Here is a 17,078-nt window from a genome sequence, read left to right on the forward strand (position 1 = left end):
TGTTGGGGAGTCCAGAACAAGGGGCCACAGTTTAAGAATAAGGGGTAGGCCATTTAGAACTGAGATGAGGAAAAACTTTTTCAGTCAGAGAGTTGTGAATCTGTGGAATTCTCTGCCTCAGAAGGCAGTGGAGGCCAATTCTCTGAATGCATTCAAGAGAGAGCTGGATAGAGCTCTTAAGGATAGCGGAGTCAGGGGGTATGGGGAGAAGGCAGGAACAGGGTACTGATTGAGAATGATGAGCCATGATCACATTGAATGGCGGTGCTGGCTCGAAGGGCCGAATGGCCTCCTCCTGCACCTATTGTCTATTGTCTATTGTGACAATTTTTACATTTGCCCAGCCAATTAACCTACAAACCTGTACGTCTTTGGAGTGTGGGAGGAAACCGAAGATCTCGGAGAAACCCACGCAGGTCACGGGGAGAATGTACAAACTCCGTACAGACAGCGCCCGTAGTCAGGATCGAACCTGAGTCTCCGTCGCTGCATTCGCTGTAAGGCAGCAACTCTAACACTGCGCCACCGTGCCGCCCTTAATTGGTACATGTGACAATAAACTGACCTTTGACCCAGTCTTTTTTCCTGACTGGAGCCACAATTTCTCTCATCATCCAGGATTTTTAACGCCTAGCTGACTTGCCCTTCACTCTAAAAGAATCTGCATGCCTTGAACTCTCTCTCTAGCACTTTTTAAAGCATTCTACTTATCAGACATTCCAGTGCCCATAAACAACCCACTCTTGTCTAATACCATTAAAGTTCTCTCTGCCCCAATTCTCTGAATGCATTCAAGAGAGAGCTAGATAAAGCTCTTAAGGATAGCGGAGTCAGGGGGTATGGGGAGAAGGCAGGAACGGGGTGCTGATTGAGAATGATCAGACATGATCACATTGAATGGCGGTGCTGGCTCGAATGGCCGAATGGCCTCCTCCTGCACCTATTGTCTATGTGCTCTAGTCTTTGACATTTCAACCCTGGGGAAAAAGTTTTGGACTGGCTACCCTATCCATGCCCCTCATAATTTTATCTACTTCTGTCAGGTCTCCCCTTGACCTCCAGCGTTCCAAAGAAAATGATCCCTGTCTGTCCAACCTTTCCTTATGGCTAATAATCTAGGATGCATACTGCCAATCTGTTGCACGCTCCTTGGAGGTTTAGGTTTGCAGCAGTAGTATTTCATAAAGCTTGTAATTTTATTTTGTGAAGGCAGATAAATCTTCCGTCCTGAATAGATATATACGAGAAGCTAGAAAATAAATTGCAGGCATTTATTCACAAAATGCTGGAGTAACTCAACAGGTCAGGCAGCATCTCGGGAGAGAAGGAATGGGTAATGTTTCGGGTCAAGACCCTTCTTCAGACCCGAAACGTCACCCATTCTTTCTCTCCCGAGATGCTGCCTGACCTGCTGAGTTACTCCAGCATTTTGTGAATAAATACCTTCGATTTGTACCAGCATCTGCAGTTATTTTCTTATATAAATTGCAGGCATCCTGGCTGAGTTATACGAATCATCATTAGACACGGGTGAGGTGACAGAAGACGAGAGGGTGGCTAATGTTTCCCAGCATGGAAAAGCCTGGGAACTATAGACCAGTGAACCCAATACATCTGTGGTAGGCAAGTTACTGGAAAGTATTCAGAGGGATAATATATATATATATATATATATATATGCATTTGGATAATTGGGGGCAGATTAGGGATAGTCAGCATAGTTTTTTATTTTTTTTAATTTTTTATTAATTTTATTTAAATTTTAACAAAACAAATACATGTATGAACTCGTAGTACGCGATGGTACCTACATTATAAATTCGATTGTACATTTTAAATTTGATTATACTTGTATTGTTCTGTATTATCTCCCCACCCACAACCCCCCTCCCCCCAGTTAGAAAAAAGAGGAAAAAGGAGAAGAAGAAAGATTTTTTAAAAAAAATTTTTTTTAAAGGGAAAGAAAGAAAGAAGAAAGAAGGAAGGAAACCTGGAGACAAGAAGGAAACACTTCCGGCCATTTTATTATTAAATTCTTTTTAAGGGTATCAAAACAATCCTGAAATTAAATATTTTCAATTCTTAATCCTAGTTTTAAAGTGAATGGGTTCCAAAATTTCAAAAAGAAATCATATTTATTTCTCAGATTATAAGTAGCTTTTTCCAATGGGATACAACTACGCATTTCTGCATACCATCTTGCAATTCTTATTTCATTGTGATCTTTCCAAGTGACCGCCACACATTTTTTTGCTATTGCTATTGCTATTTTGAGAAATCTTTCCTGATATTTATCTAAAATTAATCTTGGTAATATTCCTTTAGTATCTCCCAATAAAAACAACCTCGAATCCAATGGTATGGATTCATCAATTGTTCCAAAAAGTTTTTTAGGTCTTTCCAAAAAGGAGTTACCTTCGGACATGCCCATGTGGAGTGTAAAAAAGTACCCACATCCTGGTTGCATCTAAAACAAATTTCAGGTAAATTTGGATTTAAATTGTTTAATTTTTTCGGAGTTAAATATAGTTGATGTAAAAAATTGTATTGTACTAAACTATATCTCACATTAATAGTATTTTTCATACTTTTTCATACTTTCTAAACATAGTCTTTCCCAACTTGGTTCATCAATGCTAATATTCAGATCTGTTTCCCATCTTTGTCTTGATTTTTGAATTCCTGTCTTTGGACTAGATTTTTGTAACAATTTATACATTGAAGATATAATTTTTTTAGTTCCCTTGCCCTGAATCAGGGATTCAATTCCTTTAATTTGAAATAAAAACATTGAATTACCTAACTTTTCCCTTAAAAAAAGATTGTAATTGATAATAGAAAAAAATACTATTCCCTGGAATTTGATATTTGTTTCTCAATTGAGAAAATGTCAAAAAATTATTTCCTTCGTAGCAACCTCCTATATGTTTAATACCCTTCTGTTCCCAGACTTGTAATATTTGATTATTCCAAGCAAACAGCAGCAATCTATTTTTTACTAATGGAGTTTTAGCTGTTAGAAAAAATCTTTTATCATTAGCTTTAACTGTTTTCAACAATATATTAATTAAATGTTTTAGCAAAGGTGACTCTTGATCCTTAACTAATAGCTTCGCTTCCCATTTATAGATAAATTCTTCTGGGCATAGTTCTTTTATTTTATCCATTTCAATTTTAACCCATGCTGTTTTTCCACCCTCTTGATAAAAGGATGAAATAAAACTCATTTGTGCTGCCAGATAGTAATTTTTAAAATTTGGTAATTGCAGTCCACCTAATTCAAATTTCCATGTTAATTTTTCCATAGACACTCTTGGCATTTTACCCTTCCAAAGAAAATTTCTCACAATTTTATTCAATTCTTGAAAAAAATTATTTGGTAAAGGTATAGGCAGTGTTTGGAATAAATACTGTAACCTCGGAAAAATATTCATCTTAATACAGTTCACTCTCCCTAGCAATGTAATTGGAAGATTCATCCATTTCTTCAAGTCCTCCTCAATTTTTTTAATTAGTGGTTTATAATTTAGTTCATACAGATTATTTAACTTATTATCTACTTTAACCCCTAGGTAGCCATTTAAACTGACTTTCTCTTTTACATTGATCATAATTACCTTCAGAAAGAGGCATTATTTCAGTTTTATCTTTATTAATTTTGTATCCTGATACTTTCCCATATTCTTCCAGTCTGAAATATAATTTTCTTAAGGATTCCAATGGTCTAGTAAGACAAATTAAAACATCATCTGCAAATAAAGTAATTTTGTGATTTTCCTGATTAACTTTAAATCCTTCAATGTCTAAATCTGATCTTATTAGCTCTGCCAGAGGTTCAATGGCCAATACAAATAAAGCCGGTGACAAGGGACATCCCTGTCTACAAGATCTTTCCAAATTAAATGATTGAGAAGATTGGCCATTTGTCACCACTTTGGCTTTAGGTTGTTTATAAAGAGCTTTTACCCAGTTAATGAAACCATTTCCCAATCCGTACTTCTCTAATACTTTAAATAAAAAATCCCATTCTAACCTGTCAAACGCCTTTTCAGCATCTAAAGCAACTGCTACGCTCAATTCCTTTCTTTTCTGTGCTAAATGTAAAATACTTATAAATCTTGCTACATTATCAGATATTTTCCTTTTTTTGACAAATCCAGTTTGGTCCTCTTTAACCAGCTTCGGTAAATATTCTGCCAATCTCCTTGCCTAAAGTTTAGCAACTATTTTATAATCTGCATTCAACAATGATATTGGTCTATAAGAAGATGCATTTAAAGGGTCTTTCCCTTTTTTTTGAATTACGGTTATAATTGCCAGTGAGAAGGATTCTGGTAATGTAGAAGTTTTTCCGCTTGATGTATCACTTCCATAAATACTGGTAACAACAAATCTTTAAATTTTTTATAGAACTCAGGCGGGAAACCATCTTCCCCTGGAGATTTATTACTTGGTAAAGAATATAATACTTCCTCCACTTCTCTCAAAGTAAAGGAGGCATTTAGTCCCATCTGCTCCTCATTAGAGATTGTTGGTAATTGTATCTTGGATAAAAAACTATTTATCTTAATTTCATCCTTTTCAGATTCAGAATGGTACAGATTAGTGTAGAATTGCTTAAATACCTCATTGATTTCTCTAGGTTTATAAGTAATAATGTTTTGATCTGTTCTAATTGAATTTATTGTTCTTAATATTTGTTCTTCTTTCAGTTGCCATGCCAATACCTTGTGCGCTCTTTCTCCTAATTCATAATATCTTTGGTTAGTTCGTAATATTAGTTTTTCTGTTCTGTAAGTATGTAAAGTATTGTATTGAAATTTTTTATTTGCAAGTTGTATTTTTTTCGTATCTGAAGAAGTTTTCTGTAAGTCTTTTTTTAATACGGTGATTTCTTTTTCCAATCTTTCAGATTCCTTCCTATAGTCTTTCTTTATCTTAGATGAGTAGCTTATAATTTGGCCTCTCAAATAGGCCTTCATTGCATCCCATACAATAAATTTATCATCAACTGAATTTAAATTTGTTTCCAAAAATAATTCAATTTGTCCTCGAATAAAATCACAAAAGTCTTGCCTTTTCAATAGTAAAGAGTTGAGTCTCCATCTATACACTGACTGTTCTTTATCTGGCATCGTAATTTTCATTAATAATGGTGAGTGATCTGGTAACAATCTAGCCTTGTAATCTATTTGTATTACTTGAGCTGAAATCAAAAATAGATCTATTCTAGAATATGTATCATGTCTATTGGAATAAAAGGAGTAGTCTCTTTCCCTGGGATGGCTTTTCCTCCAAACATCTATTAAATTTAAATTTTCCATTAAATTCAAGGTTGTCTTCGCTGCTCTTGTCCTTGTCGTTGTCCTTGATGATCTATCCATTACTGGATCTAAACAAAAATTGAAATCTTCCCCCTATCAATATATTTTCATGTGCTTCCGCCAGATTTAAAAAGGTACCCTGCACAAACTTCTCATCATCTATATTTGGTGCATATATATTCATTAAGGTCCACAATTCTGAGAAAATTTGACAATATACCATTACAAATCTACCTACTGGGTCACTTACAATATTTTGTATCTTAATTGGTAGCGTTTTCTTAAATAGGATAGCAACCCCTCTTGCTTTTGAGTTAAAAGAAGATGCGACCATACTTCCTACCCAATCTCTCTTTAACTTTTGATGCTCTTTTTCCGTTAGATGTGTTTCTTGCAAGAAAGCTATATCTACTTCCAATTTTTTCATCTGTGTTAAAATTCTCTTTTTATCGGTCCATTTAACCCATTCACATTATAGCTTAAAAAAATTAATGTGTTATCCATTCATTCCTTTTTTTTTCTTCCTTTTTTTTTCTTCTTTTCCTTTTTCCTTACCTTGATACCTCTTCCGGTATTTACATTGTGCTGTATTTCAGTGTGCTCCCCTCCATAGTCCAGGTATAAAAACAGAAAAGAAATAAGAAAGATAGAGAAATAGTCAGCATAGTTCTGTTAGGGGAGATTGTGTCTTACAAATCTGATAGTTTTTTGAAGTAACCAAAATGGTTGATGAAGGCAAAGCTGTAGATGTATATATGGACTTCAACAAGGCATTTGATAAAGTTCCATATGGTAGCTTGCTCTGGATGGTTAAATTGTCTGGGATCCAAGGAGAGCTAGCTGACTGGATAGAGAATTGGCTTCATGGAAGGAAGCAGAGGGTGATGGTGGAATGTTGTTTTTTGGACTAGAAAACTGTGATTGGTGGTGAACCTCAGAGATCAGTGCTAGATCCATTGCTGTTTGTGGTTTATATCAACGATTTGAATGAGAATGCAGAAGGCACGATTAGTAAGTTTGCAGATGACACTTCAGTGGATAGCATGGTAGATAGCGAAGATGGTCATCAAAAATAACAACAGGATCTTATCAAGGGCCTCGGCAAGTGGGCCGAGGAATGGTTAATGGAGTTTAATTCGGATAAGTATGAGGTGTTGCATTTTGGGAAGTCGGAGCAGGATCATCACAGTGAATGACAGGGCCCTGTGGAGTGTTTTGGAGCAGTGGTATCTAGGAGTGCAGGCACATTGTTTCATGAAATTGGCATCACAGGTAGATAAGATGGTCAAGAAGCTTTTCAGTACATTCACTTTATCAGTCAGGGCACTGAGAAAAAAGGTGGGATATTATATTGCAATAGGGCAAGATGTTGGTGAAGTCGCATTTGGAGTATCGTGTGTCCACTTTTGGTTACTCTGCTATCGGAAAGATTTTGTTAAGTTGGAAAGATTAGTGAGGATGTTGCCAGGATTTGAGGCCTGAGTTGTAGGGAGAGGTTGTTCTGACAAGAACTTTATTCCTTGGAGCGCAAGAGGATGAGGAGTGATCTTATAGAGGTGTACAAGATCATGAGGGGAATCAATGGAGTAAATACACACTTTACCTGGAGAATCAAGAACCAGAGGGCATAGGATTAAGATGAGAGGGGAAAGATTAAATAGTAACTTTTTCCACACAGAGGGTGGTGGGTATGTGGAATGAGCTGCTGGAGGAGGTAGTTGAGGCAACATTTAAAAGGCACTTGGGCAGTTGCATGGAAAGGTTTATGAGCCAAATGCGGGCAAGGGCGACTAGTGTAGATGGGGCATCTCGGTCGGCGTGGGCAAGTTAGGCTGAAGGGGTTTGTTTCTGTGCTGTATGACTCTTAAGTTGCAGAGAGAGGGAGGGGGAGAGAACAGGGAAATGCCTGTGATAAAATGGAGAGCAAAGTTGGCAAGGCACACTAAAAAAAGGTAACTAGAGGCAGAAAAGAAAAATGAAAGGGAAAAATACGATACGATAGAACTTTATGTATCCCAAGAGGGAAATTGATCTGCCAACAGTCATAAAAGGCAAGTTTAGCAGGAAGTTACCATATTGAAGGACGATAATTTGAAAATTGAGTGCCTTTCTCCTCGTAACAAACAATGTTAGAATATTACCAACCAAGCTTTGAAAATAGTTCTGAGTTTGGAGACACAAGAGACTGCAGATACTGGAATTTGAAGCAAAAACTACTGGAGGAACCTGAGGGCTCAAGCAGGATCTGTGGAGGCAGATAAATAATTGATGATTTGGTTCCAGACCCTGCATCAGAACTGATTGTAGATGGAAGATAGAAAATCAGAAGAGTGAGAGAGAAGGGTGAGGCCAGGGCTGGTATATGATAAGTGGAATCAGGCGAAGTGGAACCAGATAAGGGAGAGGTGATGGGCAAATAAAATTGGGAGGGGGGGAGAGAGGGAAGCACAGCATCCATCCCCTGTGTGATTTCCCAGTCTATTTCTCTCCCTTCCCCACCTGGCTCATTCTTTTCCCAATCGATAATATATTGTATTTGGTGTTCCCTTTGTAGTGTTCTCTAAAACAGATTGAGTGATCATTCTGTGGTCAGTCTGTAAGAGCGATCCTTGGTTTGCCAGTGTAATACTGCATTGTACTTCCACGCAGACCTACTAGTGGCCTCCTGCACTATTACAATGAGGCACAATGCAAGATTAAGTAAAACAAGCTCATCTACCATTTAGGCATATTGCAGCCTTCTGGACTCTTTTGAATTCTCCAACTTCAAATAACTGGCTCTATCTGGCCACTTCTGCTGTAAGTTATCCATCCAAGATACTGATTCCGTTTTTCAGTTCAGTTTAACTTCTGGGCACATCCCACTGCCCTGCTCAGCAACACAAAGGGATTTGGGGGAGGACAGGTGTATGAGTAAAGAACAAGCTGTTTAAACAGTTGTAACATAGGGACATTTATTTTTTTCAGGAAACTGGACCCACAATTGTGGGAGATGAGAACTCGGATGTGACTCTTATGAACTATCTTGGAGCTGAGAAAACCACTATGTTAGGAAATAACTTGTGAGTACCACACATCAAACCATCTCAGAATAGTGCACCTGTCCTCTCTGCTTCCTAATAATTCCATATGTGTCCATTTTTTGGTTCTTTCTATTCTACCACCTGGAATTTTCACCAGTAGCTCAACATCGTGCTTAATAAACAGCCACCACAGTGGCATGTTAGAATCCCTAGGCACACAGCAAAAACAGAGACCCACAGCCATCAGCCCAATGTCCAGGCCACACACCGTGATGTGACCAGAGTTACATTGACTGCTTGTCAATCTGTCTGCAGTTCCTGTCTACCCGAACAGTCAGAAAGCTGTCTGCACTCTCACCAGACTCCAGGACGCTCCTGTGGCGCGATGTCCCTGCAAACAACCAGATGACCGCACTCATGGCAATCCCTCCGAGTTCCCACCAGCGCAGGCAGCATCCATCTTGGTTTTGGTGACCTCGCACTCCTCACTGTGATGGAAGGCGAATAACTTTTACCTTCTTCCTCCTTTTCTCCCGCCATCGAGGCAATTGAGGCTCCCGCGATTGGGGCAGTCAACGCTCCTGCAGTTGGAGCTCCCAAAGTCGGTCTGTAACAAAGGGACCACCAGCTCCACGAGAGCTAAGTGTTGGAAAGAGGTATCACTTCCTGATTCCCCCAGTCAATTTGGCCCGCATCAGACAGTGTAACATATGGAAACAATCCTTGGCTATACTTAAACTGAGTACCAAGTATAAATAATTTCTTTAAGCACACAGACTTGCTATCCATCATTCCCCTATCTCCTGTACTGTAACATGATATATGGAGGGATGAGAACTTTCTATTTCTTCGTAGATTAGCATTCTGGGGTTGCCCTATATTTATAACTCATTGGTCTGTTGTCCTAAGGATTGTATTTTAGCCCAAACCTGTCCTGGGACTTCAGCTCAGCTAGACCTATGGTCATTTAACTCCTGCTTTATAGTTTCTCTTTTGTTCATATGTACTTTCTACAGAATGATGAGAAAATAAATCCTCGAACAAATCAAGCCATCCATATTCTGCAAGATCCCTGAATGGAGAACACTAATTTACTTTACAGGAAGCATTTTCAGATCATTAGTTCCAACATTTTAAGCTGTACATTTTAAGCTAGGCTAATTATCAAAGTGAAGGATCTTCAACCTGAAAGATTAACTCTGCTCACTCCTCTGCAGATGCTGCCTGCCCTGCTGAGTGTTTCCTGCAATTTTAGTTTTTAATTCTAGAGCTACAGCAGCTGCATTGATTTCTTTTTCATGCACACACCTTTCCTGTGGAAGGCACTTCACCAGGGCTACAGCAAAATAGAAAAGATGCACTAAATGCACAACGTAGAGTTGGACAACTCAATATTGCAGATTGCAGCATTGAGGGGTGAGAGATTGTATGCCCGATAGTTAATTCTATTTTTAATAGGTATCAATGGGGACTGGAATAAATGCAAACCAGCAGGTATGGTTAATTGGTGAATAGGATGATATTGGAAAAGTATAAAGTTCTGTTTCCTATCTCAGTTGATATGAAAGATAAAGGGCAAGAGGAGAGCATTTGAACAGTTGATTTTGGAGATGACAAAATCATTGATTAGGGCTTTCAGAGACAAATGAGCTGTTGGAGCAGAGTTGGGCAATGTTCAAGGCATGCTTCATCAAGAAATATGATAGATGGCCAGCCAAGGAAAGACTGACACTAAATCCACATCAAAGTATGTTTCATTTCATAATAAAAGAGGCTGTTGATTTGAGAGATTAACTTGTGTTTGTATCCACAGCTCAGAATATCGAGTGAAATACCCTCCACGGATGGTGCTGGACAAGCTGGAAGATCTTGGTTACCATGTTGTCACCATGACAGGTGTGGGGCAGACCCTAGTCTGGTGTCTACACAAAGCCTTAGATGAATGAAACCATATTATTGCCCCAATATGATAGATGGATTGTTTGCATTTGAAGGGGACAACTGAACTCTCACTCGTGTTGTTCAGGGATTAACATTCAGAAACATTTTACTAGAAATATTCAAAGTCAGGATTTACCGATAGATCCATTCCTTTTATTTCTCCCCTCCTTGTCGTTGTTATTCTCTTCTGCTTGCTGGGGTGCAATCAGTGCTCCAGAACCTCTCCCTCATTCATGAGTCTAGATGGTGAATGCCAGTAGGAGTATTGCTATTGTGGATATTGAGAAGCATCACCACCATTCTCCAATACTCGTGCATAAAGACCACTGGTTTGTGAGAGTGAGCAGTGTTTGAGCACAATTTCTTGTCCTCCACCCACATCCATCTGCTATTGGCTGCTGCACCAACCAGGTCAATAACTCATCACAAGGCACCCAATTCATTCTTATCAGACTTAAAGGTAAAATTACAGTGCCCTCCATAATGTTTTGGACAAAGACCCATCATTTATTTATTTGTCTCTGTACTCCACAATTTGAGATTTGTAATAGAAAAAATCACAAATGGTTAAAGTGCACATTGTCAGATTTTAATAAAGACCATTTTTATACATTTTGGTTTCACCATGTAGAAATTACAGCAGCGTTTATACATAGTCCCCCATTTCAGGGCACCATAATGTTTGGGACACATGGCTTCACCGGCGTTTGTAATTGCTCGGGTGTGTTTAATTGCCTCCTTAATGCAGTATAAGAGAGCGGTCAGCACCTAGTCTTTCCTCCAGTTTTTCCATCACCTTTGGAAACATTTAAATTGGTGTTTATCAACATGAGGAACAAAGTTGTGCCAATGAAAGTCAAAGAAGCCAATGATGAGACTGAGAAACAAGAATAAAACTGTTTGAGACATCAGCCAAACCTTAGGCTGAAGAGGAAAGAGAGCTCTGGTGAGCTTACTAATCGCAAAGGGACTGGCAGGCCAAATAAGACCTCCACAGTTGATGACAGAAGAATCCTCTCCATAATAAAGAAAAAAACCCAAACACTTGTTTGACAGATCAGAAACACTCTTCAGGAGTCAGATGTGGTTTTGCCAATGACCACTGTCCGCAGAAGACTTCATGAACAGGAATACAGAGGCTACACTGCAAGATGCAAACCACTGGTTAGCCGCAAAAATAGGATGGCCGGGTTACAGTTTGCCAAGAAGTACGTTAAAGAGCAACCACACTTCTGGCAAAAGGTCTTGTGGACAGATGAGATGAAAATTAACTTATATCAGAGTGATGGCACGAGCAAAGTATGGAGGAGAGAAGGGACTGCCCAAGATCCAAAGCATACCACCTCATCTGTGAAACACGGTGGTGGGGGTGTTATGGCCTGGGCATGTATCATCATATCATATCATATATATACAGCCGGAAACAGGCCTTTTCGGCCCTCCAAGTCCGTGCCGCCCAGCGATCCCCGTACACTATCCTACACCCACTAGGGACAATTTTTTTTTACATTTACCCAGCCAATTAACCTACATACCTGTACGTCTTTGGAGTGTGGGAGGAAACCGAAGATCTCGGAGAAAACCCACGCAGGTCACGGGGAGAACGTACAAACTCCTTACAGTGCAGCACCCGTAGTCAGGATCGAACCTGAGTCTCCGGCGCTGCATTCGCTGTAAAGCAGCAACTCTACCGCTGCGCTACCGTGCCGCCTGTATGGCTGCTGAAGGTACTGGCTCAATTATCGTCATTGATGATACAACTGCTGATGGTAGTAGCATAATGAATTTAAGTGTAGAGACACATCCTATCTGCTCAAGTTCAAACAAATCCCTCAAAACTCATTGGCCGGCAGTTCATTCTACAGCAAGACAATGATCCCATACTACTAAAGCAACTAAGGAGTATTTTAAAGCTAAAAAATGGTAAATTCTTGTGTGGCCAAGTCAATCACCCGATCTGAACCCAATTGAGCATGCCTTTTGAATGCTGAAGAGAAAACTGAAGGGGACCAGCTCCAAAAACAAGCATAAGCTAAAGATGGCTGCAATACAGGCCTGGCAGAGCATCACCAGAGAAGATACCCAGCAACTGGTGATGTCCATGAATCGCATACTTCAAGCAGTCATTGCATGCAAAGGATATGCACCAAAATACTAAACATGACTACTTTCATTTGCATGACATTTCTGTGTCCTAAAAACATGGTGCCCTGAAATGAGGGAACTATGTATAAACACTGCTGTAATTTCCACATGGTGAAACCATAATGTATAAAAATGGCCTTTATTAAAATCTGACAATATGCACTTTAAGCACGTGATTTTTTGCCCTAAACATGGTGGGCACTGTAACATTCCCACCATGTGCTGAACTATTCAGTTTGAAAACTGTGGTGCGCTATTAATAAAGAGACTCCAACTGGCGAAATGTGATGTTTGGTATATTAATGGAATATAAAGTCTTTTACCAGCCTTGCATTGACATAACTATCCCAGTGTCTTACTGTAAAAGTATAGTGACTTGATCCCTTACTCCCTGGATTTATTGACCTAAGGGTAGGAATAGCAAAAAAACAAGAGTTTTCACTCCTAATCACAAGCAACAGTGAGAGGAATTGGCTACCTTTGACTGTTTAAATATGGTGTAAGTAAAAATGCACTTTTCAAAGTGATGTGATAATGTGAATTTAGGTTTCCCTTTTCTACTGCATATACTGTCCAATTACACATTGGAATAATGGCTATTTCAGTGAATGCCTATTAAATAATTGATCCCTTACCTACCAATGTTGTCCATTATTGTGTTTGAGTGTGACATTTGATCCAATCAACTTTAAATTAGATTACTGAAAAGCTTGATTTCAAATTTCACGAATCAGGGGACTGACAGTGAGTGACATCTATATATATATATCACTAAAACGCTCATCATGTTAATATATATATTTAATCCCGAAGTACAGCCAAAACGGTACACGATAGCGCAACAATTTTAGGCCCACCTTACTCACCATTGGCCTGCGGTTCAAATGGTTACGTTTCTTTCACTTTTTTATACTTAAAAAACCCACTTTTTAAACTTTAATAAAGTTGATTGCCTCGACCACCTCCCCCCCCAACGTGGGGTCTGGCGCGTCCTGATTGGCTACCTCCGTGTTTGATGTCGCAATGGGAACCCAACGAGTCTGCGCATGCTCAGTTAGGACCCGTTGATCTAATACTTACGTATGATGGTCGCCGGATCCGCGCATGCACAGTTGGGGGAGGGTTGCCGCTCGGATGGGGGCGAGACCCGCATGAGTGATGGGAGTGGCGGCTAATGGGGGGGGGCATGATGGCCGCTGGAGGCGGGACCCGCCGAAGTGGCGGCCAATGAGGGATGCTGTGCGTGTGCAGTTGGCGGAGAGCTGACCTATCTCCCATGATGCAGTGTGGTGTCAGAGAGAAGGCAAAAGAAGACGGCTGCCGGCAGGCTGCTCTCCTGCTGCTGGCCTCCTGGGGCCGGGGTGCGTGGCTCCCTTTCCCCTTTTCTCTCTTCCGTCGCCCGCCCCTGACTCCGGGGGTGATTCCGAGCAAGAGGAAGATGGTCGTTGTCCCCGTCGTCTCATCATTCCCCTCCGTCTCCTCCAGTCCGGTTAACGCCTGTTTCAACCGGTGCCTTCATTCCCCTCTATCTCCTCCAGCGCCCACTGCCGCGCTGCCCGCCTGGAGGTGTAGTCCCCACTCCCACCCGGCCCCGGACCATCACCGGACTAAAACCCCCAGCACACACAAACACACAAACACACACACACACACACACACACCTCCATGGTAATAATAAAAATAATAATGATATAATATACCTAAAATATAATAATGTAAGAATATAAAATATTATATTGTATATCTATTTATCTATATATTACTAAAATATCTTGTATGTTTCCTAAGAGTGGAGGGGGGAAGGGATGAGGAGGGGAAAAGAGGGATTGAGGGGGGATGGAGTGGGTGAGGGAGGGGATGAGGGGCAGACCTCACAACCTTTCCGAATTTAGCGGAAAGTTTCCGCTTTCTTATTTCATTTCCGCCATTCTGATTTCGCCTCACATTTTTCCGCAAAACACATGCCTCGTCCCTCGCCTCGCCCCGCCGCTCGCCTTGCCTCACTGCTGGCCTGGCCACTGTACTCGCCTCGCCGCTAGCCTAGCCTCTCCGCTAGCCTGGCCTCGGCTCGCCGCTGGTCTCGCCTCGCCGCTGGCCTGGCCTCACCTCACCTCGCCGCTCGGCCAGCTTCGCCCTGTCGCTGGCCCCGCCTCACCGCTGGCCTAGCCTCGCTGCGGAGTTTGAGGACCGTTGATGTTGAGAGAGGATGGGTGCGGGGGAGGGGGGCAGTAGAGTGGGAGGAGGGAGTGGGGGGTCGGGGGGGTGGAGGGAGGGAGGGGTTGAGTGGGGGTGGCAGGGGAGTGGGGGAGTGGATTTTGGGGGAAAGGGGAGGGGGGGGGGGGGGGAGTAGGGGGGAGGGGTGGGGGGAGTGGTGGGGGGTGGGGGTGGGGGGAGTAGGGTTGGGGCGGACATGGACCATTGTGATTTGCTGATGAAGACCACTGGAGCAAGTATGTCTTCAATCAAATTAGGTATGTGCATTTTTTTAAATGAAACTCTTTCTTCATAACTTAGTCATACATTTTATGACCATTGTTCTTTTATTCAATACCAAGAGAATTGGGATGTGTAAGGAAAAAGCAAAATAGAAAAAACAAAACAAAACAATTTTTTCTTTGTTGTAAAAAGTATTTCTGTTCAATAACTTTTTGATTCAAGAAATAAGAATGTGTTTCTTTTGTGTTTTCTGATCTTGACTAATGCCACAGTTGGGATTGGCTTCAGCAATCGTAGAGAGATAGTAATGTGTCGTTTCTGTTGCTCTGTAAACTTGTTAGAAAAGATGCATGAGTTACGAGGGTGTGGCCTTGCTCCACCATTCAATAACTTCTTGCTTGATGTGTCTTGTCCATTTTGACCATTTCCAATAGTCGGAGTCGTACAGCGTGGAAATAGGTCCTTTGGCCCAACTCGTTCACGCCGACCACGATGCCCAATCTAAGCTTGTCCCATTTGCCCATGTTTGGCCCAAAACCCTCTAAACCTTTCCAATCCAAGTGTCTTTTAAATGCTATTATAGTTCCTGCCTCAGTTTCCTCCTCTAACATATATCCACCACTGGATGGAAAACGTTGTTCCTCAGATCCCTATTAAAACTTAACGCCTTAAATCTACGTTCTATGGTTCTTAATTCTTCTACCTTGCGTAAAATACTCTGTGCATTCACTCATCTATTTTCCTCATGATTTTATAAACTCACCATGGAATAAAGCGCAACATTTCCCTATAGCTTAGGCCCTCAAGTCCTGGCAACATCCTCTTAAACCTCTCTCCACTCTTTTCAACTTAATGACATCCTTCCAACAGCAGGGTGATCGAGACTGAATTTAGTACAGACGCACTGTGACTTCTGTAAGGGTTACATCCTGAGGACAATTGCGTAATCAGATGTTACGTAAGTTGAAAATGGAGACCACGTGGGAGCTTCCACGAGACTGACTGGCATGCAGAAACGGCCGCATGCGCAGTGGCACACTGCTACCGAGACTAGGAAATAAAGAAGTAGGCCTGAAGAATTGCCAACCGAGAAATAAAGCAGTAGGCTTAAAGAATTAGTCATATGAGGAAACAGGCCCTTCGGCTAAACTTGCCCACACTGACCAACATATCTCATCTGCTCTAGAATCACCTGCCTGTGTTTGGTTCAGATCCCTCTAAACCTATCCTATCAATGTCTCTGTCTAAATGTTTCTTAAACATTGTGATAGTACCTGCCTTAACTACCTCCTCTGGCAGATCGTTGCATACACCCATCACCCTTTGTTGGAAAAAGTTACCCCTCGGGGTCCTATTAAATCTTTCCCCCCTTACCATAAACCAATTTTCTCTGGGTCTTGATTTCCCTTTCTCTGGGCAAGAGACTGTGTGTCTACCTACCCGATCTATTCTTCTCGTGATTTTGTAGACCTCTATAAGATCCCCCCTTACCATAAACCAATGTTCTCTGGGTCTTGATGTCCCTTTCTCTGGGCAAGAGACTGTGTGTCTACCCGATCTATTCTTCTCGTGATTTTGTAGACCTCTATAAGATCAGCACTCATCCTCCTGTGCTCCAAGGAATAAAGCCCCAGCCTGCTCAACCTCTCCCTACAGCTCAGGCCCTCAAGTCCTGACAATATCCTCATAAATCTTCTCTGCACCCTTCCCAGCTTGATAACATCCTTCCTATAATATGGTGCCCAGAACTGAACCATTCACTGTGTATTCACTGTGTATGCCCATGTTAATCTTCCCAAAATGCAACACCTCACATTTCTCTGTATTAAATGCCATCGACCATTCTTCAACCACCTGCCCAACCAATCAAGATCCTGCTGCAGCTTTTGACAACCATCTTCACTACAATACCATCCACCCTTTTTTGTCATCTGCAAACTTGCTCATTATGCTATACACGTTTTCATCCAAATCATTTATTAATGACAAACAGCAACTGGCCCATTCAGCTATCTCTCCTTGGATTCTATGGGATTTAACCATGAGCAGCCTACCATGCAGAAACTTGTCAAATGCCATTTGTATAAGTGTGAGTTTATGCAAGTTACCTATTAAGTTGGGGAGTGCCTGTCCTCTGAACGCTGCCTCACCAACATCTTGTACAAAACATAGAACCATAGAAAATAGGTGCAGGAGGAGGCCATTTTAC

General features: G+C 41.1%; 1 protein-coding gene across 2 annotated transcripts in view; it reads left to right on the forward strand.

Moving 5' to 3' along the window:
* The window catches only part of gchfr (GTP cyclohydrolase I feedback regulator), a 36,341-nt gene extending 23,274 nt beyond the window's left edge, over positions 1–13,067 (forward strand). For both annotated transcript variants that reach the window (XM_078406176.1, XM_078406177.1), the window contains exons 2-3: positions 8,292–8,386; positions 10,161–13,067. In XM_078406176.1, the coding sequence (XP_078262302.1) occupies positions 8,292–8,386; positions 10,161–10,293 (228 nt within the window). In that variant the 3' untranslated portion in view covers positions 10,294–13,067. The remainder of the gene's footprint in view (positions 1–8,291; positions 8,387–10,160) is intronic.
* Positions 13,068–17,078: the final 4,011 nt, after the last annotated feature.

The sequence above is a fragment of the Rhinoraja longicauda genome, chromosome 10 (assembly GCF_053455715.1).
Source record: "Rhinoraja longicauda isolate Sanriku21f chromosome 10, sRhiLon1.1, whole genome shotgun sequence".
In the NCBI taxonomy this organism is placed as follows: domain Eukaryota; kingdom Metazoa; phylum Chordata; class Chondrichthyes; order Rajiformes; family Arhynchobatidae; genus Rhinoraja; species Rhinoraja longicauda.